General features: G+C 36.8%; 1 protein-coding gene across 4 annotated transcripts in view; it reads left to right on the top strand.

The window, feature by feature from the left end:
* ACOX3 (acyl-CoA oxidase 3, pristanoyl) overlaps nt 1-22,447 on the top strand; it is a 37,171-nt gene extending 14,724 nt beyond the window's left edge. For all 4 annotated transcript variants that reach the window (XM_038178270.2, XM_021270002.4, XM_038178269.2 and 1 more), the window contains exons 8-18: nt 3,617-3,713; nt 4,110-4,292; nt 5,219-5,341; nt 6,826-6,946; nt 7,436-7,555; nt 8,250-8,363; nt 10,058-10,173; nt 12,886-13,060; nt 13,614-13,681; nt 14,334-14,420; nt 18,299-22,447. In XM_038178270.2, coding sequence (XP_038034198.2) covers nt 3,617-3,713; nt 4,110-4,292; nt 5,219-5,341; nt 6,826-6,946; nt 7,436-7,555; nt 8,250-8,363; nt 10,058-10,173; nt 12,886-13,060; nt 13,614-13,681; nt 14,334-14,420; nt 18,299-18,418 — 1,324 coding nt within the window. In that variant the 3' untranslated portion in view covers nt 18,419-22,447. The remainder of the gene's footprint in view (nt 1-3,616; nt 3,714-4,109; nt 4,293-5,218; nt 5,342-6,825; nt 6,947-7,435; nt 7,556-8,249; nt 8,364-10,057; nt 10,174-12,885; nt 13,061-13,613; nt 13,682-14,333; nt 14,421-18,298) is intronic.
* Nucleotides 22,448-23,684: the final 1,237 nt, after the last annotated feature.

Below are 23,684 nucleotides of genomic sequence, written 5' to 3'. Positions count from 1 at the left end.
CAGATGAATTACTTTTGCATGATTTAAAGTCAGTAAGATTAACTTTACTTGAAATGTTCCCTAAACCACCAGCCAAAGAACCCAAACAAAAATGTTACTATTGGAATAGTGCTTCACTCTGCTCAGCTAATCTTGGTAGAAGAAATGTATGAAATACAGTTGTCTTACCTGTGTACTAGACTCTGTAAAATTCCACATTTCTTTAGAGCTCTGTGAAACATATTTAAAGTGGCAGCTATCTGTCTCTTTTGCAGAGAGGTCTTAATCTCAGACACACTAATTGCTGTGCAGAAGAGTCCCTAATTAGGGTAGCTTTCAAACCTATGGTCTTGTCGTCACCATGTGAAACATAGACATTTTCCAAACTTGCTGGTACTTGATATCCCCATGGCTGTATATACAGTTCCATTATAGTAAGATATTTCTACTTCTCTTCAATTATTTGAGGAGATTTTCTCCTAAATGCGTTGACAGATGTGGTCCGTGTCTATTCACTGTGCTTCCTAGGCTAATAACCATTAGAAATGTGATCGTTGACTTCATTAAAGCTTACTATTTATTTTTAATACGTTCCGATATCAAGTTCAAATTGGCCAGCATGTCTAATAATTTCAAATAGCAAAATTCTTGGAGAGGGAGCATAACAGCAGTTGGCAGTCATTTCATAACGTCGGCTAACTCCCAGATCCTGTAAGGTTCTGCTTTTATTTTCAACATTGGTGCTTATAGGCAATATATCATATTTCTTAATGCACGGGAGCTTCCTGTGGGTTTTTTAATTGCTAATTCTATCTCTCTCCTTGGCTTCTTAAAGTTTTTGCCATTTTACATGCCTCTATTTTGATAGCAGCTTACAGAAAAAGAAGGAAATAAAGTATCTTTAATGGCCAATATCAAGGAAAGAAATCTGAACTTCTAAAACCTGTCTCAGTGTGCATTATTTGAATCAATTTTCATAATAAGAAAATAGGTTGTTACATAATGAGTGGAAATTTAGTATTCTTGTTCACTAGCTATGAAGAATAGTGATACTAAGAAGGTATACTTTTTTAATCAAAATAATTCTAGGTAACACTTTATAACATGCAGAACTACCTACCTTACACTTATGGCTGACAAATTATAACAAAACTTTCTACAAGGTTTTCTCTTTCCATAAAGACTTATTCTACGTTTAGGTTTTTAGGTTTATATTACAGTTGAAGAAATGGAGTTAAACTGTTCAGGTTATTTTGCTAGCTGTTTTGTTTGACACAAGATGTGTTCAATGTAAGCAGGCTTGCATTTCCTAAAAACAGGTTATTATTATATGGAAGATGTGTATGTTAGTAGATACAGAGCTTCAAGCACACATCAATATAATGACTTTCTACAATTGCACAGCATTGTTGAATGAATTGAACTAATCACTACAGTCTAAAACTCTAAAGGACAATTTGTCATCTTCTTCATCATTAATGCTACTATGAATCTTGCCATCATCATACACAGGTCTAAACCTACTCCAGATGTATATTTGCAAATAGAAGTCCCAAGAGTTGGAGCCTTTTGAAATTTCTTCGAAAACTGTGCCCAAAGAGTGTATCATATCTTTGTTAAGTCAACTTTTCCTCTAACCTGGCTCATGAGTCCAGTTTTTATTGCCATTCAGTAGCTTTTCTAAATGATGTTTCATTGCATTCTTCCATGCATCTTTTCCTGCTTGGGAGGGATTCTTTAGAAAAATCTACAAGGCTCCCTTTCATCACTCAAATTCTTCCTTAAAGTTTTCATTTGTTCTAATGGCATGTAAGAAATGGTTATGATTAAGAAATGATTAGCTACTGTGACTGGCTGATATATCAAGCAAGTATTCTGTAGCAGATAGTGTCTGCCTCACAGTTTGAACCATATACGTAGCTTCTTGCCGTGCGCTTTGGTTGTAAGGTCAAAGGAGAAGGCACCTTCTTGTTCTGTGGATGTACAGCTAGTTAAGCAGAGTGCTAAACTAGGGATCTAATCCTTGCCACACACGCTGTCTTGTAATTAAAGTAATATTTTTTTTAAAGTTCCAATTCTATCTAGTGTGCATGCTATTGCTTAAAAATAATAGAGTTGCTATACTTTCTTAGATGTGATTAATTTTATTTGGTGTACAGGGAGCAGAGAACATGAATTTAGCCAAAATATCTTTTTGGAATTAGATTTTTTTATTTTCAGTGATAAGAAGAAATATTAACAAAGATGTATATGAGATCTTTGGAAATTCTGAATTTGGTTCTATTATGTAGTGTCGTCTCACTGAAACTCGCACTTAATAAAGCACATGTATAAGGCCAGTAAGCAGCTGGTTCTTGGTTAGGATAGCCTGCTTTTCTCTGTGGCTAAGTTTGAAAATAGCCTGTATCTCTAAGGCTGAATAAATTCAGTATGCAGATATGTTTCCTTGGAAACAACTCGTAATTTTAAAGCACATGCAGCAATGCAGCCCTTATGTAATTTATTAATGTGAAAGACCTGGCTCTCAGGGGCCTTATTAAGTAGATCAGCCTGTATTGGCAGGCAAAAGGAATTTGCTTTGATTACAAATGCAGCTTTTCAAGTGCTATTAGATACTGAGATATTTGTGAGTGGAGCAGATATTACCCCTATCGAGCCAAGTTGTACTGCCCATTTTGGTGAAACAGTTCATACACTTTCTTCTTTCTTCCTGAAGAATATGAGTATTTAGGACAGTCTGCCTATTCTAACAGCTTCCTTCTTTATTGCTGCTACGGTGCCACAATTTAGAAAAGACAATGTCACTCATCCCTTCTTAAGATGCCACATTCCAGGGGATAGAAGTCCTAGTCTGAGTTCAAGCAAAGGAAGGTTCTCCTTTCTGTTCCTTCTTAGTGCACTAATACAGCTGGGTACTCATTTGTATTACAGAAACATGGAAGACCCTCACGGATCTGTATTTTAGACTCACACAAATAGCTTCCCCCTTTTCCAAAGCATTACCTTCTCTAGACTGCAATGAGCAACCCCTCAGTACGCCACTAGGACATTTGGTTCAGCAGAATTAACAGTGTCAAGGAATTCTGTGGAGTCAGAATGGCCCAGCCTGATTTTAGCAGCAGAGAGAGTTGAATTGTTCATCTTCCCAAGCTTTTTGATAACTGAGTCACCAAGCTAACTCACTTTCCTAAGTTCATGCAGACTGAGACATTTATAGTCTGTCGCTGAAAGTGTCTATCACACAGACTCTGTATAAGGTCTCTGATAAGTAACTACCCAGAAGACTGTCCGTGTCCTCAAAGAGAATAAATTGCTCTTCCGTTTGGTTGTTTTGTGTTGTGTTTTTTTTTTTTTTTTTTTTAAACTTATTTTCTTATGGAGCTGCTCAAAGGGTCCCCTGAGGGTTTGTTTTTTAAGCATCATCTTAATTTTTGAAAAACAAATTGAAGAGTGACAGGAAATAATTTCCCATATTGAATTTCCTCTACTGGCCTGAGTATGAATACATACTATCCAAAAATTACCTACCTGTCTTGATGGGTTTACTGATACGCATGCTGTGACCTTTTTCTGAAATGTAGACACCCTAAACTATGTCAAGATAGATTTTACATTATTTGTGTATTTGTGTGACCAGGTTTGCCATGTTTCACAATGTCAGGATACCTAAAGAAAACATCCTGAATATAGCTGGAGACGTCACACCTGAGGGGAAATACTCCAGTTCTTTCAAGGTATGAATCAAAGTTTTGTTTCATTAATATGTAAATATACAAAGCCACAAGTAGGTTACAAGATAAAGCATGAGCATCATATGTTGGTAAGCACTAGTACCTAAATGATTGTTGACACAGTGTCACATGAATGCTGATTTTCTAATTGTCTTTCAGTGATGTCTAAATTCACCTTATTGATTTTACTAACTTCTTGCCTTTTGAGGTACCCCAGCAGTCCCAAAGTAGTTTAAAGAAACTGCTTTGGATCTTTTCTGAACACCTTAACTGACTGTGTCAGTAAATAAAATTGTCCAGCCCTCTGGGCTTCTGATCATGGTCCAGAGTTGTATTTTTGTGGGGTAGGCAAATTAAATGCTAGCTCCTCCATTTACTCTGTGCTGTTTATCCATTTAGGATGTTAAAGAGCGTTTTAGCGCATCTCTTGGATCTTTGTCTATCGGCAGAATTCTGATCACAGCAGTTTCTGCAACCAATTTAAAGCTTGCCTTATCAATAGCCATTCGCTTCTCAGCAACTCGCCATCAGTTTGGACCAACTGATGAAGAGGAAATACCTGTTCTTGAATACCAAACACAGGTAAAAACTTTGGACTTTGCATCTATAGACTTTTATGTAATGACACTCAGTTTCAAAGCTACTGCAAATCAAAATAGTGACACCGAAATTAATGAAATTAAAATTGTCATGGTAAACTAGAAAAGAGTGAGAAAACTCAGATCAGCTGGATGAGAAAGGTTGTTAGGTAAGAAGTGCTAGAATAACCAACCCACCCATTCTGTCCTTGCAAAGTAGGTGCCTTTTTTCCAGGCTTGCAACTTTTTAAGTTTTCATGCATTTCAACAAGCTCTAGCAAAAGCTGCCTTCTTTCCACCTCATCTAAATAAACCTGATTCTACTTCCCACTACTTTGTGAACCTCTATTTTGCTCGACTTGTAGGTTTTACTTCCTGAACCTTCATTCACTTTTTTCTCTACTACAAAAGTTTCTTTAAGCAGTTTCCCTTCTCCTTCATGGGCTTCTATCTGATATAAAGATGCTTTTTTTTCTTCTTTCCAGCTTTTTTTTTTCCTATTTTTTCTTCACAAAGTGCAAAGAGCACTACTAACTTAGGTTCCTTAATGAACAAGCAAGTGAAACGGTTATACCCTCTGCCATGGTGGTGGGCCACGGTATGCCAGACATTGTGTAAACACAGAGCAAAAAATGTCATTGGTCCCCAAAGCTGCAGTGAACTTCTGCACTGGTTTAACAGGATGTAGGATGTTGATCACAAATTCACAAAATCCATGGACTGGAATAATATAAATGACTTATTCACAGAATAGTTATATTTAATTATGTTTATTATTGCTAAGTTCTCTTCACCATAACTTCACACACATCTACAGTTTAAAAAAGGTAAAAAGCAATATTTTTTCCCAAATGATATTTTTTATATATATAATTACAAAGTATATATGTTTATAAGTTTGTAATCAAATCTATTTAATTTTTATTCTAGCAATGGCGTCTTCTTCCTTATTTGGCTGCTGCATATGTCTTAGATTATTTCTCCAAATCACTGTTTGAGAACTTCGTTGAATTTTTTGCAGGCTTATTGACAAAGCAAAGGAGTCAGAGGCAGGTGAGATATCTACACATTTCCTCTTAGCTGTGTTCTTACTTCAACAAACTGGAATTTGTTAAGTGAAGGACCTACTTAGAAGTAGGCTGTCTTACGATCAAGAATGATAGAGCAATGTCTCAGAAATATGGATGAATAAAGAAAAGCCCCCAGATGAGTTTTAATGGAGTGGTTAAAGTTTTATTGGTTTAACTGGGATTTAAGACTATGTCCCCTTGCAAATTGTTTATCATAAGTATATGATAATGTAAATTCAGTTTATGACTGTTATAAAAATGATATTGCAGGGGGCATATATCAATCACTTTCTAGAATGGTACTATTCGTAATTACTGCACAGACCATGCAAGTCTAGCTTGAGTTTGCAATTCATACTCATGCATTAGGAAATATGCTTTTAAAGAAAAACATTAATATTTTTGAGTTTTAATGCTGAATTTCTCAACTACTCATAGACAATCAGAAGCTACCCCTTTATAAAGTAGTTTGATCTATCAATCAGTCTCTGCAAGGACTGATTCTCAGCCAAAGTAAGTGCAGTATGTTTTTTTTATAGCATATAAATTATATATATATATATGTGTGTGTGTGTGTTGACATTTTTTACTGTAAGGGCCTACACAGTGGCTACACATGGCTCACATCTCACTTAAACATTCATTTTTTTTCCAGCTAAAATAAAGCCTGTGATAGATTTCTGTACTAGTGGCTGGCTATTGTAATTTATCCTCTTTGCACAAACCACAGAAGAGTCTGTTTGATTATTTGATCTGTTATTTTATCTCTAGAGGTCTCCAGTGCAGTCACTAATCCTAGATAAAACTCAGATTGTAACAGAAAAATCTGCCTGTTGACAGTGTTAAGAATGTAATCCTTATGAACTTCTTTTGTTGTATGGGAGATCTGAAGGAAAAAAAAGAGAAAAGAAAAAACATTATTTGCTTTCAAACAATTTAGGAGGTATTAAACCAACACCTCTAGAAAATTTATGTAGTATGAAGGTTCCAAGCACACTTTCAAAGGAAGGCCAACAACATTAGTGTCAATGCAGTAAAAAGCAAAGAGGAGAAAGAAGCTTTCTCTGGATGTACCACCTTCAACAACCTTCCTCCATCTTTGGGAGGAATAGATCGGCAGTCAGTGAGCTATCCCGTGCAATGCCATTTCATCTGGCACAACTGAGCCATGTACTCATGTATCTATTACCTGGCACAAAATTTTCCAGTTCCATGTAAGAATGCTAGTATCTAGCAAGTTTTTTATGGCAGTTTTTTTTTCTTTTTTTTTTGGGGGGAGGGGTGTCAAAAAAAAAAAAAAAAAAGATTCTGCGCTTACATAGATCTCAGAAATTTGTATGTATGTATTTCAGGTTACTCTTTTTCTTTTTTTCTTCTTTAAAAGCAGTACACTTAGCTGTGGCTTTTATTGGTCAGAAGCCTACTTTGCGTGAAAATTGTTACTAACTTGTAGCTTGTTTTTACAAGGCTGATTTGGGACGTGAGATTCATGCCTTATGTGCTGCCAGCAAACCACTGTCTTCTTGGACTGCTCAGCAGGCAGCCCAGGAGTGTCGAGAAGCTTGTGGAGGGCATGGTTACCTTGCAAGTAAGTCACAAACTATTGCACGCACTAATAAGAAATAAAATGATTATGTTCATGTGTATTTTGACTGTTTCATCATGGTATCCAAATTTTAGGAAGGTATCCGAATTTTAGAAAGGGATTTTTCCTCACATCCATATTGTAAAATTTCATTCTTAATACCACATCAAAAGAACTAAACCTGTGCAGTATCTGCAGCAGCACTTGGACAAAATAAGACTGTCTTTTTCAGTCTCAATTCCAGAAGTAAAGATGCAAATTTTATAGAGGAAAGTTCTTCTTCTAAGTTGAATGTCACACTTCTCTAAAGTCTTTGCAGTATACATTTTCACAAGCTAACAAGTGAACTTTCAAGCTCACATATTTGTAAGAATACCCATCTATACAGGAACAGACAACTCTTACATTTTGTTACAGTATAATTATTTAATCCGTTTTAGCTTCCTTTTGGTGCATTGCAATATATTAACGTGTTCACTTGTTCTTTTTAAGTGAATCGTCTGGGTGAAATTCGAAATGACAATGATCCAAACTGCACATATGAGGGAGATAACAATGTCCTGCTTCAGCAAACCAGCAACTACTTAATGGGCTGGATGAATTGCATAAGAGGTAAGTTTTTTATTGTGGTATCATGTGTTGGACCCAGCAGTGAGTAGGTAATGGAATTAGGAGGTAATTTCATACTGAAAGCAACTGATAGTCATTTAATTATTTTGTAGAGCATAAATAATGTGCTACAGACTCCATCATATGATACATTCACAAATACACAGATACTTTCTGCAAGAAATATACTTTTTCCTGTGTCTAGCAGTAGCTAACTAGATGTTTTGCCATTCTTAATCATGTTATGCAGTATTTTACTCCCTGTGAAGTGCAGATTAGTTCAATGGAACTACTCCTAAAATCACTGTAAGTCTGCGTATGCTCTGTTCACTATACTTAAAACAGTTCATACCACCTAACTTGGTTGCAGTCTTCATCGGTACATGTTGCAGTTCTTCAGATCGATGATTTTGTTTCAGTTTTCTAGCAGTAATTTTTACCAGCTGGAAAACACAGCAATAGGAGTTGAATCTTACGGGACTTATACACAGTGATGTAATTTTTTTTTCAGTACTTGTCGGCCATCTCATTTGGCTGGACTAGGCCATAATAAAATAAATATTATGTCCTAATTGCATCTGGCCTTTCGAGGGTATGCATGGCTTTGTAATAGGTTTTTAGTTCCAAAGAGTCTAATTTATTTTCTCATAAATCAGTTTTATTTTTCTGTTCACTTTTATTTTCTTTGGTATTTCAGATAAAGTGCCTTTCGAATCCCCTCTTGGAACAATAAACTTTTTGCAAGACTACCATCACATCCTTGGCAGGAAATTCACCGCCGTTAGTGTTGAAGATTGCATGGACTCCTCAGGTAGCCTTTTGCTGTTGTTAAATTCTAAACTCAAGAATCTTAAATTCTTTCCAGATCCAGAGATTGGAGATTCACTTTCTGCTATTTATTACATATTTTTCTACATTGCTATTTGCTGACTTTCTTTGTACTAAATGCATTTCAGTTTTCATTTCAAAATAATGCTTTTTTATCCCCAGCCTCAATTTTAGAATCAAAGATAGCATCAGTTGTTTTTCTTCCATTTTTGTTCTTCTAAAATATAATTTCTAATCTCATTTTTTTTGCCACTACATCATTGTTTTCAAGTGAAACTGTTGTGAGGGACATTGATCGTTACTACCTTGGAATTTTAAAATTTCTTATTTTATGGAAGCATACACATGATTTAGAAATATGTTGGGAAGGGCTTTAAGTGTGTGCACTCCTGACAATTGCTTCTGGTTGCATGGATTAAAAAAGAGTAATGGTGAAAGAAAACTCCCTACAATTTTCCTGGCTTACTGTACTATAATCAAGTATGACATGACATGCCATTCCCACTTCTGTATCACTGTGAGCCTAGATTGGCCCTTAGAGGCAAAAATTAACAGAGAAATGAAGAGATAATGAGATAGTGACAAGAAAATGAGCAAAAGTGGATTTGTGAAACTGAGAACATACTAGATGAAGAAAATCCAGTCTTAATGCATAAGGGACAATAATATTGATTCTGAATGCAGTAACCATTTCAGTGCGCAAATAATTGCAAAAACCCTCCGCTTTAGATAGGGATGCAAAGTAGTAATATGGTACCATAATAGATTTGGCGAAAATATGAAGAAATTCGAAATATAAAGGCTTATAAGGAAAAGATTAATTCAGAATGACTGCATGCTTTCTTCTTTGTTGTATGTCTCCAGCTTGCAAAATCCAACAGAGCACAAACTGATACCTTAAAACATTTTCTCCTGTGTTTCCTACTGGACCAGATTACAGTTTGAAAAATATATGAATCTGTTGATTGTTGCATTCTGTTAGAAGCTGGGATTTTAAAACAGGTGCCTAGGTTTAGGCAGCACGTGAACCCTCATAATTACCTAGATAATATCCCACATAAAATCTTCAGCTAACACACAAGCTATCAAGATTTATTAAAAGGACTTTATGCTGACGTACTTGTCCCCTTAATAGTTCCAGGCTGCTGTAAAAAATGTAGCACAAGCATACGAAATAGTTCATTCACATGCAATTACATTTGGCCACCTTTGCAATGTTAGAAGTCATGTGTTTTGCAAGCATGTAACATCATACCTGCAAATGGAGTGGGCCCACAGATTGTGTGTGTTCTTCTGTTCTTTTTTTTTTTTCAGAAGAGAATGAGTATCTTATAGACCTAGGTCTTAATATGGAAGAGAGTATAACGATAAAAAAAATGATAAAATCAGAAAATGCATCTAAATTGAGCTGTGGACATATCTTGTCTTTTAGCTTGGGCACAGTTGAAACTAGTACATGGTCAGGTACAGTAGGTCTTCACTGTATCATTTTAATCTATTTTACCCAACATTTATTTACTGCAGCTACAATAATGGGCAAAGTGTCATGTTAATGGATTGATTAACATCTTCACTTTTCATCTTAGGTTAAAAACAAAACAAAACAAAAAAAAAAACCAACAAACAAAACACACTGAGACTGCAGTAGAATCTGCATGTGACTTCTCTTTTCCACAGTTCCTTTAGCAGCATATAAGTGGCTGGTTTGCTACCTGCTCCGAGAAAGTGACCTAAAGCTGAAGAAGGAGAAGCAGTCAGGGCAAAGTGATTTTGAGGCAAAAAACAACTGCCAGGTAATGCTTATTCAGCTTTCCTATTTTGTTTACTTATTTTCATCCAAGTTTGCCAGATCCTTTTAGTTTTATCTTCTTGCATCAGGAAGTACAATTTCCTTAAGCAAAAAGCAGCAAGTTATATAACTTATAATATGTAATTCCTGTCCATATGAATCGTATTGAACATGATAGAAGGAGGACAGTTATGATCAGCAGAAGTCTTCCAAGATATATTTCCTTTCAGAAAAGTTGCAGGCATGTGCTGGATGGTGTGTATAAGTTTATCACAACTTCTGAAAACCAAATCTGCTACTACTAAATCTACTGCGGCATCTGATTATTACATCTCCATCTGCTCTTGTGGCCAAATACATACTGTAGGAAAGAATCTTGCTCTGGCAGATAGGTAGACTAGATGACCTAATAGGTCTTTTCCATCTCCAGTTTCTATAGTGCAAAGCACTCATGAAAGATACCAGACTGAAAGCATTGGAACGTGCAAAGGAAACGTTGACAATCTACAAATAGCAGATCCACTCTCTCACCAGAAAGTTCTAACAGCTAGTAATGGCTTAACTCCAAATTTTGGTTTATATCCCCAAGCTCCCCAAATTCTTCTGGTACCTTCATGAGAAACTGGCTTGTATCCAAGAAAATAAGACTTGTCATTTGTCACCGAGGAAAGAGATCTGTTCCCTGAAGATGGGCAATGTGGTTTACCTTATCTGCAAAGCTCGTTAAAAAGCAGCAGGAAGGAAAATTCAACTCTTCACCTAGAAAGATCCAGTCTGGCTTCAACAAGGGATGGTCTATGTAAAACCACTGGTAGAGGAGAGGAAACCTTTCCTGCTTTTACCCTAGAAGCAGTCTATTAGAGGTGCCCTTCAGGGTGAAATTCAGAATGAGAATTGCCCTACAGCTGAATGCAAGATAAGTTTCAGAAATTTAAATCTGATTGCTTGTCAGTTGGCCAGCTCCTGGGAGGCTTGTGCCAGGGCCAGAGAGGATGGTTTGCACAGCGGTACGAAGATTACTCACCTCACTTCTCTTCAGTGTGCTAAAATTTAAAGAAATTTAGGCACACAGCTGCTTTTGAGATAGGCTTTGATATACCTCAGGTCATTAGGTTTTCTTTTCTCCCTACAATTCATCTTCAGAACAGAGGGATTTCTTACTTTAAATGACATGCCTCAAAAACATCTGAAAATGATTTACAGGGTGTGCTTTAATGCATATTTGATTTAAAACTTTCTGGGCATGAAGAAACACTTCTCTGTCAGCCCACTGACTGACTAATATATAGTATTTTTTCTTGCTATGGGAAATCTGGAAGAGATTCCTAACTTAGGTCCCAAGGCAGAAAGGAGAAAGTACTTTATATTACTTGTCTATGATGTTTCACACTGGTTGGAAGTTTACCAACTTCAGGAAGCAAGAAGGTCCATTTCTTTTCAGCCAGGAGCTTGATAGAAACAATACAGAATTGCAAGCAAAGGTAAAGAAGGAAATAGAATTTGTAGGAGAGAAGAATAGGGAATTAATTGTTAGTGTTGCGTTTGGGATATTGAAACCTATTTCATTCTGACTAGAGAACTGACATTTCAATATTCTGATATTAAAAAGTCTGTCTATTAAGGGGGAAGTCATCCCTAAACCTGCAGGTAATAGCAATTTTGCAATTTATACTTGTATCCAAGCTTGGTCATAAGTATGCCACTATACAGTTATCAATAGAGATACAGTGATCTTTGGAATATGCTCGTTTTTAATGCTACAATTGATTTAAAAGCAAAGATGATAAAGTTATTTTTTAAAAAAGGAAAACTAACCAATCAATTCTAAATGAAACAAATTGAACAAATGGGCTAAAAGCAAACATCAGCTTACAAACCAGCCACTATTTTCTATTTTCTATATATTCCTGTTCTTTTCAACTAAAATGTTTTCAGTCAGCAGTCTGATGACAGGACACACATGCACCATCATACAGCGAAGGTGAAGTACAAAAAAGTGGACAAGCCTTTCTGTATGAGTACAATCACTTAAAGTTTCATATTCCATAATAACAGTGATTAGTAAGTGGTCACTTTTGCCTTTCTGATCTCATAGTTGGCAGGGATTAGTTGGGTAGTTCTTTCAAAGCATGTTGCACTGAATAGACTCATGCTAACATGATCAGATTTTATTTGAATGGACTGTAGTAAGTTTTCAGTAGGTTACTGAACACCTTAGACATTTTTATCCTTGTTATAAAATTCTGCATAATATTAAATAAATATAAACCATCCTTTATAATTTTAGAGTTAAATGGATTTATTAATGAACCTGAAGTTAGCAGTCCTAATTTTGCTTGGTCTTCACTCTAATGTAAATAATTGCTCCCATACAGTCTGGGTGCAACACGCACTGCCAAGTCAGTTTATATTTTAGGCATACAATCTTTGCTCCCTTTAGATTGGCATGAGACTACTCAAACTGGAACAGGGCGGAAAATTAGGTTATTATTTCTAAAGGGGATTTTCATGCAGTCTTATATAAAACCTTAGCAAATAAATTGTAGAGTTTTTTCTTCTAGAGTTTCGTCTTAGAGTTTCTTTTATCTCAAGCTGCAACAGCAGATCTAAACCAACAATTCTCCACTGACATCACCACAGCAATGCCATTTTGCAGCAGCTGAGGATTGTTTCCTTGTATTTCATTACTCAATATCCTTCTCTTCTCTTTCCTAAGGTGTACTACTGTCGGTCACTAGCCATTGCTTTTATTGAACAAACAGTCTTACAAAGATACCATGACTACACTCATGACCCCAACATACCATCTGCTCTGCAGACAGTGCTTAAGAATCTCAGTGCTCTGTATGGACTCTGGTCTTTAAGTAAACATCTGGCTGTGCTCTACCAAGGTGAGATCAGCTCCCTGACTACATATTATGCATGTCACTTTATAAAAGCCCTAACCTAAAGATTAGGGATTTTTTTCCTAAGTTGTGTTTTAGCAGGGGGAGGGACCCCATGATTACAGCATTTTCTTACTGCCTGTGTAACGTAGAACATTCATTCTGGACAAAAATTTCAGGAGCAGGGATCTGAAGCTACAAATTAACCCAAAAGACTCTCTTGGCTCTGAGGTGACGGAGGATTCACAAGTTTTGATGTGTCCCAGTGCTTGGGGGAGATGGCAGGATAGGAAGCCAGATGTTGTAGTAGATGCTCGTTCATGCAAAAGTCTTCCAGTGTCTTAGCCTAATGGTTTTGCAGCCAGCTCATTAATAAATGACAGTCAATCCAATTATATAGGAGCATTTGGTCTCTTGAATACTGAACTGGTAAACTCCTTACTAAAAGGATTTTTAGAATTTTTAAAAGGATTTTTAACTCCTTACTAAAAGGATTGTATCAGTGTAATCTTAACTGCTGTAAGTTTCTTTGATCATTTTGTTGTGAATGTATTTGCAGGTGGCTATGTTTCAGGTGAACAAGCTGGTAGGTTTATTCAGAATGCTATTCTGGAGCTTTGCTACAGGGTAAGCAAATCAATATTATTTGTTGTGTTTAAAAAATATATAGATACTAAAAAAGAGACGTCATATATTCCATACTTGAAGGGATAAATTAGCAGGATATTGCCTCAGTAGTTTCCAAATAACTTGATGTTAAGAGAAGATTAGTAACTCATTGAGCCAGAATCTGGTCCTAGCTTATTTACCAGAAAATGAGAAATGGTCTAACTTACAAAATAATTCTTACCTGTAGTCTTGCAGTCTTCGTTGGAAAGCCATCAAAATACTGTAATCTACTGCTCCTTATTTAACACTTATTATAGTGTTAGCTCATGAATTGTTTTTCTCAACACAAAAGCTTTTCAGAGTGGGTCATATTTTTCCCAGTTAAGTAAAATTTAAAAGAAGAATCCAGAAGTTATGTCTTTAAAGTTCTAAATTCTGTTTTTAAGTGTATAAACAGTATGATCTTGGTTGAAATATGTTTTAGAAAACGGTCTCTTTCTGGCAATTTCACTGGGAGGAAAAACAGGAAAATAAATTGAGTCTCTTTGTGCATTTCTCTTAAGTTACAGCTATCTGGTATTTAATGAAAATAACCTTTATGCTGTTCTGTAGTTCACAGCTATAGACAACTTCAGAAGTTGCCAAATGTATGTCTTTTGTTTTTAAACAGTTGAAAGATGATGCAGTTGCCCTTGTTGATGTCTTTGCTCCTCCTGACTTCATTCTCAACTCTCCCATTGGTAAAGCTAGTGGTGAGGTAAGAAAACCTATTTTAGTACTGTTAAGTCTAATCATTAGGAATAATGTGTCCTGTAAATAGCCATAACGTATTCAAAACACTTCACAGCTAGGCAAGAAGAGATGACCCTTTGTCAGCAGAAACTATATTAGTTATAATCAAAGTCAGCAAAGCATTACCTTTTGAATTTATTTGCTGGAGATACACTTTAGTGAGAAAGTTGTACAGTATTGTTTGAATTTGCTCTTTCGGGGACCTGTGCTGCTGAACTGAAAAAAAAGAAAAAAAAATGTTATACCTTGTGCTGCATTTATTGGTATTCACTTAACTCTCAGTTTTGTGTGCTGTACCTATAAATGGTGTAGAAATTAGTTCCTTCTCTTAATTTTTCATAAAATATTAATTTTAATAGGAGAAAGGAGAATTTAAAATTAAAATATGTAAGTATTTTTCAAGACAAACATAAATGGGTATGTTTTCAACAGCAGTGTGTCAAACATCCAGCAGCAAGTCACATATTCCAAGGTACAATTACAGCCAGCATGTTTCAACACCAAAATCAGCTCTGTTTGGAATTTCTTGCATATATGGGAGGGTCGAGGAAGTTGGTGTTCAAGTTTGCCATCATTCTCCTAGTAAATCAGGGGAGTTTGGCACACACCACAACCAAATTAATTAATCTACCCAGTATGTTTGTAACCCTTGGCAGTTGTGTAGTCATTAATTCTCACCAAGTACTTTTACACTGTCTTTCATCTAGCAATCTCGGAATAATTAAAAATCCCGCTTAATCAAAGCTCCTAGAAACCTTTCAATGTAAGTGTATGTTTACATAATTCATAGCCTAGGAAACACAAGCCCCAAAGGTTAAAGGTTGCTAGAACTGTAGAATATACACAGCAATTGTCACAAGTTGACAGATAAGTTGTTATGAAACTGTGGTTTTGTTTACTTCATTTGTGATAGATTCCTAGAAGCCAGCATCTCCTCCTTACTCTCACCTTTCTACTCTGCTGTGAGCATGGTAGGAACAACCTGTCATGAAGTGCTTCCCATGACATACTGTCTTACCAAGCAGTATGTTAGCTGTTTTCCCTTGCTAACCAGTACAAGGTACAGCATTATCCAAGGGGTCTCAGTGATCTCAATACAGATGTGAAAGACAGTGTTTTGTGAGCACCTCTCCTTGCTTTAATGAATATATTATTTATATATATGTTATATATATAAAATATAAATTATATATCCACCTACATCTGCTATATCCTTTCAGAGGTGTCACCAGACCTACAAGCAGGATTCAGGATGTGGGTGCACCATGGATTTGGCTTTACTAGGTCATGGTTCCTCTCTGCTTCTTTTTCTTTTTTTCTTTTTTTTTTTTTTTCTTGGCATATTTAAAGAGCTGTGTTTCATTCCAAAGCCTCAGTAAAACAAAAATTCTTGCTTACTGGCCAGCCCTACTCAGCAGGGCCAAGCTGTGGGATAACTATTATGTGGAGATTGGTGTCACAGTACAGCAGTTTGGTTTAGTGTGGAGAGACCCTGCAGAGAATCAGTAGAGCCTAGGGAGAGTGCCAGGAAGTTTGACAGGATTGCTGAGTCAAGTGTACTCAGTGGTTTTCAATATTCTTTGTCTGTGTCTTTATGTCTCAAGTTGTCCATAGTTCCCATGGTGATCAAGCAATACAGAAGGCAGCCCAGATGTTTCTGAACAGACTGACCTCACAGAATGATTACTTTGGTAACACAGTCTCTACAAATAAAGGAGGAAGGGCTTGCTCTACATATCAAGCCACCTCAACAAGAGGACTGTAATCATGATAGGAAGCTTTGTTTTTCTTCCTGTAGATTTTGAGGCTTAAATTAATGAAAGAGGGAGGGAAGCTCCCAATGTAATCCTAAGGGAAGGAACATCATCTGTAAGACTGTAAAAATATCTGTATTGGCCAAAAGCCCATTGGTACCCAATATCCTGTCTCTAGCAGAAGCTGACAGTAGATGCTATAGCCAAGAATACATGGCTAGTACACAGTGATCTTTTCCTAGAGTACTACTCCCTTTCTGTCAGTCATCTGGAGTTTGCTTATTACTAGCTGATAAAACTGTCATGTGGTGGATTTGGCTGTCCCTACCTGGGGTTATTCTGTGCACTCTAACAAGAAGTTTGGCTTGATTACTCACACAAATACAGAAGCCATGTAGACTTATTAAGGATGAATATTGGGAATTTGGAACTAATTTATTTCCATGTACATCACTGAAATCAATGCAGTTTACCCCATTCTTACAGAATTTACTTTGTTTAGAAAATCTATCACAAAAGAACGATGTCAGTTTATTCCAGCAACTGTGTATCTTTAGCTCAAGAGCACTGCATTTTAGGACTTCGGAAACCGTCAGACAACCCACCACATCAGTTACAGTACAGACATTGAACAATGTGAGATAAGCAGATTAGGACTGTAAACACTACTGACTTCCTAGTATACTAAATACTTGCTAATTTTTTTCTAAAATAATTGAGTTATATTGAGAAAGTAATTTTAAGCAGTGATATCTAACCCATGTTCTGCAGAATTCAGGGAGGTTTTCTGAACTGCCTCAAAGTCTGTGGTTTTTAACTTGTGCATATATTTTCAACTCTAGTTTGAAAAAGTCTGCCAATCCCTCACTCAGAGGAAATACTTAAAGCTCCCTGTCTCCTGACTGTCTATATTTAATTCTTTGTTCAGTGCCATCTTTGCAACTTATCAAAACCAATGCAATCATTTTAGTACAAATTACAGTATGATACAGAATAGATTATCCAAACATAACAGGAAAATGAATTTAATTCAGAATTACCTATGGTGCACTGAAGTGGAGTGGCTTTTACCACAAGCCACAGTTCATAAGCAGAAGCTTCCAAATCTATTATGGGCAGCTTTAAGCAATGAATAAGATTTCAGGTTTTATTTAAAAGAAACTTTGACAATCTCAGTTTAAGTATGTAAAATTATGTCTCTGTTTATTTCAAGGTTAATTAAAAATTGTTAGACAATGTTAAGCCAAGCTTGGAATGGGTGAGATAGTTAACATAAGTCCACATAATCAATGTGAAAATACATTTAATACTCAGAGGATTTATGTCAGTATTTATTTAAATCACCATAAATATATAGGGCCAATCCTTCTTTTGATGTGGATGAAAGGCTTTTCACTTTGTATGAGACTGCTGTTTATACTAAGTTAATATGGTATTGTGCTGCATTCAGCCCTACTGCTGAAGATACAGCCCTCACCTTTCTATAATGTTATTTAAAACTTTAAGCTTAAGTTAATTATGAGCTGCCAAATGTTTCTGAAATTACACTTCTACAGAATGTACTTCTCATGTACCTTTTTTAACTGTTCCACATTAAATTGCAAATTGATGAAGAGTGATGAATTAACAGTCTGCATATAAGAGAGAACTTTCTTATGCTCGGACTGAACAGTGCACATCTGGGAGAGAAGTTGCAGTACTGTTGAGAAATGTGTTGAAATAAAGGTGAAAACAGACATGCATGGGTGCTTTCCAACAGTTTTCAGGTTTGGACAGAGCAAAGATTAGCTTAATTTAACTTGCTTCCAAATTTCTGCCTTTGATAATACAACTACTGTAAAATATAAAACAAAAAAATCATAAAGATTACTATTTCCCTGTTCTTATGCCAAAGATGGTGTAAATGATTTGGGTGGATATCTGATGTTAGCAGTACTTTGAAATTTTGAGCTTAGTCTTTTTATTTATTCTCATCTGTACATAATTATTCACATTAATTACCTAAAAATTCAGTCACAGTATTGTTTCAACCAGTAAGTTTGATACTTTTCCTGGGTTTATTTTATGTATATTTTTCTCTTTTTTTCAGTTATATAAAAATATGTGGTCGGAGATCCTTCAAGGCAACAAAGCTCTGAACAGACCTTCATGGTGGGCAGAATTTTGTATTAATAAACCTGTTACAGGCAGGCTGAGGTCAAGATTGTAAACCAAGCAACTTGTAAAAGGCCGGATAGGCCTGAGATGGATACCATATTTCAAACATCAAGAGGAAATGAGACCATATGTCAAACACTGAAAAGCAAGAAATTTCATATAGAAGTGCCAAGTTTTAAAATAACTTTGAAATCAGGTCCAACTTGGTCTCAAGGACTCTTAACATAATAATGACAGGAGTGGGAGCAACACATCTGCACACTATTCATATTTACTTGGTTAAATACAAAGAATGAAGGTTCATAATGATCATTGCTTTGCAAAGTTTCTGTAAACGAAGTGTTCCAATTGCTCACTTGACCACTGGCATATTGCAGAAGTTAAATAATCAAAAAACATTTCCTCCAGGGCATATGAACAAGCTCAACAAATGTATTTTTTTGAGATTCTAGGATAATATTTGCAAAATAAAAAAGAATCTGAAGAAAAAAAGGAAAAAGACATCAAGAACATCAACAGTAGTAAACCTAATTCCTGACAGCTATGAAGCTCTTCTGATTCACTTCATGCACGTCTGTGTTAAACTGCTTAATTGCTCTTCCAATGCAAGAAAAGGATTGGATTTGTAGATAATCTGCCTTTGAATCATGTGTATATCTGTACATACAACAAATCAAACATGATTCATGCATCTTTTTTTTAAATGTGTAGTACTACAAACTCAAAGTCTTGTATATATTTTCTTTGTTGATTATAATATTTTTGCTGCTGCACAACTAGTATCAAGTCTGGGATATGTTGACGCACAGAAATTGCACCTATGTTTTAGGTCAGAATATACTTGAATTATAAATATGGAATTAAAAGTACATACAACAGTGATAGGCATTATTAAATGTGTTAGTATTTTTCTCTTTCAGCTATATTAACTGTCAAATGTTTTTAACTTGTTTTTCTTCAGAAATAGAAAAGACTAACAGAACTTTGAAAATTCATAATATTTTGTTTCAGATACGTTGTGAAAAACTAATTTTTCCTTTATTGTGTCTATGAACTGAAGTACTGTTATGCCTAAATCTTGTGGGTTTTTTTTGTGGTTTTTTTTTTGTTATGAACAGTCTTTTCAAGCCAAAGAGATTATTTATCAATTCAAAAGTTGAGTGTTTATGGCTAATTACAAATAATTTTTGGCTTGGGCTATTAAATGAATGTGAATTCAATACTTGAGTGTTGAATTCTACTTGAGCAAAATCAGACCCTTGTCTTTGTGGAGTTTTACAATTTCCTCGATAGCTGCAATGTCAATATTTGAAAGTGAGTCCTTACAGACTGCTACAATGTGATCAGGTAGTTCTGTAGAGGCTTCTACAGTTCCATCCAAATCTCACAGAGTTCAGGAAACATTTCATTACTGGAGAATGCATTGAAAGGGCAGTGTCAAGATCTCTCAGAGGACCTCAAGGTACATTTATTTACCAAACAGATTTTTTTAAGGTTTTAAGAGCAATTCATGGTCAATTATAAGATCACCCTCAACATACTTTGTTAAAAACAAACAAAAATATTTTGTGTAGTTCCATTGGAACTATTCTTTCTTCTCCTGTCTCTATTCTTTCTTCTTCTCTAACGAAGTACCACAGTTCAGGATGTTCCAACGCAAGCTCTTTGTCTAGCTATTGAACTGTATGAAACAGTCAAAAGTTTAGCCATCTTTGCTGATAAACAAATCAGTATTAATTTTCTTTGAACTGTTTTGCTTCTTTTAAGGATGTCCAATAGGTGGCATCATCCCATGGAAAATATTAGATCACTACAGCTAGATTAGATATTATAGAATTATAGTCACATAATTAACTTAATCTATTTTCTGTATCACTGGGGAATCCAGCAGCTGTCTACTACTTGCATGTGTGCAGACCTGATGGAAGTAGGTAGAGCACGTTGTGCCTGATATCTGGTATGAACACCAGGATTGTTGGTATCAAAAGGGGCAAGAGGGAGAAGAGATGCCCCTCTGCACAAAATGGAGCAAGCAGCAGCACTGATCTGCCACTCCTCATTCACTACTACCAACTGATCACAGCAGCATTATGTCTTAACTGTCTTACATATGTGGGATTTCACCATCACCTCTCAGCTCTTCGTGAGTGGTGCAGTCTTTTCCTACCTCTTTCCACACCTAGGAAGAAGAAACATAGCAGAGCTGTATTTATATCTTGCATATATACTAGAAGTTTATTTGTGAGACCTTTGCAGCCCAGAAGAAAAAGAGAGTTTTGCACATTTTTTTTCTTCCAAAAAAACTCCAGAAAAATCAGCTGTGTTGCATTAGAACCAAACTGAAGACACAGTGAGCCCCAAAGTTATCTACCAAACATGACAGGAAAAACATAATCCTATCACTTCTGTAGAAATATATCCCTAAACAGTTCCAGCTAATCTTATTTATGGCTACTATTAAGTCAACATTCAAAATCCCTGATAAAAGCTGAGCTCCTCCGTGCTGATAAGGACTACAAACTGACGGGGAAATGTGATGTTTGTACTGAAAACCTCCTAACTTTGACTAAAACAAGCACTGCAGAGTCTGCCAGCAAGCATATGATTATGGGCAGGCAGAATTGGATACCCAGTAAAATGACATGCTTATGGACTGTGCAAGTCTTTCATGCGGCTTGCTCCAAGTTTAGAGCTTCGTGGGATCTTTGAATACCCATACAGTCATGGGAGGAGTTGGCCACCTACACATTTTACCACACCTTGGATAACAAAGTGCCAAAGCTGGAGCAAGTAAAAATGAAGCAGACATAAAGGGGGCCGTAGGGAGTTTGTGACACCCAACATCTCTGTACCCCATCCAAGGGGGCGATGGTGGCTGCTCACCAAGACTTCGCACACTCCGTGCCAGGTGTTCAGCAGCTGTTGGGCTTTCTGTGCTGCCAACAGAGGCTATCTCCATTTACTCTCACACTCTGCAGAGCCACAGTGCAGCAGGCTCACTATGTAGCTCCAAGGCATTCTGCACTCAACGATTACCAAAGCCTTAATAATTTATGTATGAATATCTGGATAAGCATTCCTTAATCAGTTACTACTATGAAGTTCTGCTCTGTGTATTAAGCCAGAACAACACAACCAAGTAAGCAAAATCATTTTCCTCTTAAGTCAGTAACAAGCCAGAGGTTCTAGAGGACTTCTATATCCAGTGTGTCAGAAGGCCAGAAGCTGTATGCAGAGTAGCATGGAGGGAGAAAGATGTAATGAAATTTGGCATCCAGTCCTCTACTAAATCATAGGTCAATAATTCAACACTTACCACAAGATGTCATTGTTATATGCAGTTTGTTCCTCTTCACAGGACATTAAATAAAAGAAACTTCTGGCTGAACAGAAAAGTCATTTCCTTCCCAGTTCAAAAGCCAAATAAGGTTGGATGTGACATTTTAACTTGGGCAGAGAGCTGGGTCAGAGGCTGTCAAATAGCTTCAACCCAAAACAATTTGGCCATGGGAATCTGTCCTTTCGAGCTGCCACATGAAGGCAGCTAAGTCTGTCACCAGAAACTTGAATTCAAGTAGATGTTTGCACGAGCCCTGATCAACAAGATTTCACTGTGCCCAGAGTGGCTTGTCTCCTAAGTAATGGCATTTTTCTTCTTTGAGATTTTGTCAGGCTGCGTCCCCACCGACGGTATTTCAAACTGCTTTCCTCTGTGATGTGATATTTCTGCTGATGTGAGTCAATTAAAGCAAAAAAGCTTTTTTATATAAGAAAAAAAAATAATATTCATGTTTTAATAATTTAATAATTCATGCATTAAGACACTGAATGCACACACCTCCTTTGCTGCTGTGGCAAGATACATACATGGATATTTCACATCACCTTTTGTAGGAGTGATGGTGTCAGAAGAAAGGAACAGGGAGTCAGATGGAAGCCCTACCAGCTTTACAGCTGCAGATCTGGGGATATGGCTTTCCCAGAGGTGCTTATTTTCTGCACTAAGCCGTAGACTCATGCTCTTCCATTTCTGTCTGTAAACCTCTTTCCCACTATAATAAATGTTTTACCATGAATTCTGCAGAGTAGCAAGTTTCTCTTCTGTTTGCTTTTATTCATGTATTTTCCTTACTGACATAATGTGTTTTCAGACCTGAGTGGTGATTTAATGCTAGCACACACTGCTGTCAGCGTGACCATTCTGTCTCATATGCAACAACGTGAACATCCCAGGGCCCGTGTTTCCTCTCGGAGCCCTGTAACTCCATGGGTCTTGGTACTGTTTTGTTGTTCCCAATTCTCATTAGCCCGAGGTCAGAGTAAGGCTCCGGATCATTTTAGCTCGGTTCACTGGCCTAAGGAGCACCATAAGCAGAGGGGAGCTCGCTGCATGAGACAGCCATGTGACAGCATAATCGGAGACAGACAGCTCCAGCCAGGGAGGGTCAGCTGCGAGCACAGCAGGCAGCCCGCAATGCTGTCAGTGGGAACAGAAGCACAAAGCTTCACCCTTCCCCAAGCAAGTCAGGTCAATGGTTTATCAAATGCAAGCAAAGCACTTCACATCATTTCTTTTCAGAGGCAGAACAAGGGATGAATTTATTTTTTGCTGAAAGCAACAGTTTTGCTGGTTTCCTTGCCATTTTCTCTCCCAAAGTTTTGCAGTCTGGTTGCACTTGTTCAGTCTGCCCTCAGCATGAATCAGTCTTGGGTAAATGCCACTTCCATCACAACTTCTTTCACCATGTCAAAGAACAGGTTGGTGAGTATGTGGCTAGAACAATTTCCAGTGGATTTCTTGTAGCAAATTGACCTTGGTCAGCTTTAGTGTCCAGCATCTGCTGGGATCTACATAAGCCTCCAACAACACAGTGCCACTGGTCTATCACCCCCAGTCTGCCTGTGCTTTTCCATCCTTCTGCAGAGTGCCCTCCCCAGCTCATGTCACCTAGTTTTGATCTCTGCGTTCATAGCTTTGCTAAAAACTAGCAGTTAGCCAAATCCTAAAATGTCCATTGTTACTCCTCCTTTTATGCAAAGAATATCTTTAAACAATAAGTTCTTTGAAGAGGAAATTTCCCAATCAGTAATGGCAATTCTGTTTAGAGGGGCAATTGCTTGCAGTGTATTTGCCACAGAGAACCAGGATTTTGAAATAGCCTGTGTAAGGACCAACATGGAGCTCTAGTTTGGTCAGACTGTGATAGAGCCATGCCTCGTGCTTTCAGTAGGTGATCCATAGGCCAAGTCACCTTCTAAGGCATCCAGAAAACAGCAACCTACTACTAGCATTGTATACAAAATGTGTATAAACTGCA

This window comes from Anas platyrhynchos, chromosome 4 (assembly GCF_047663525.1).
Source record: "Anas platyrhynchos isolate ZD024472 breed Pekin duck chromosome 4, IASCAAS_PekinDuck_T2T, whole genome shotgun sequence".
Taxonomy (NCBI): Eukaryota; Metazoa; Chordata; class Aves; order Anseriformes; family Anatidae; genus Anas; species Anas platyrhynchos.
This window is presented reverse-complemented; position numbering and strand designations above follow the sequence as displayed.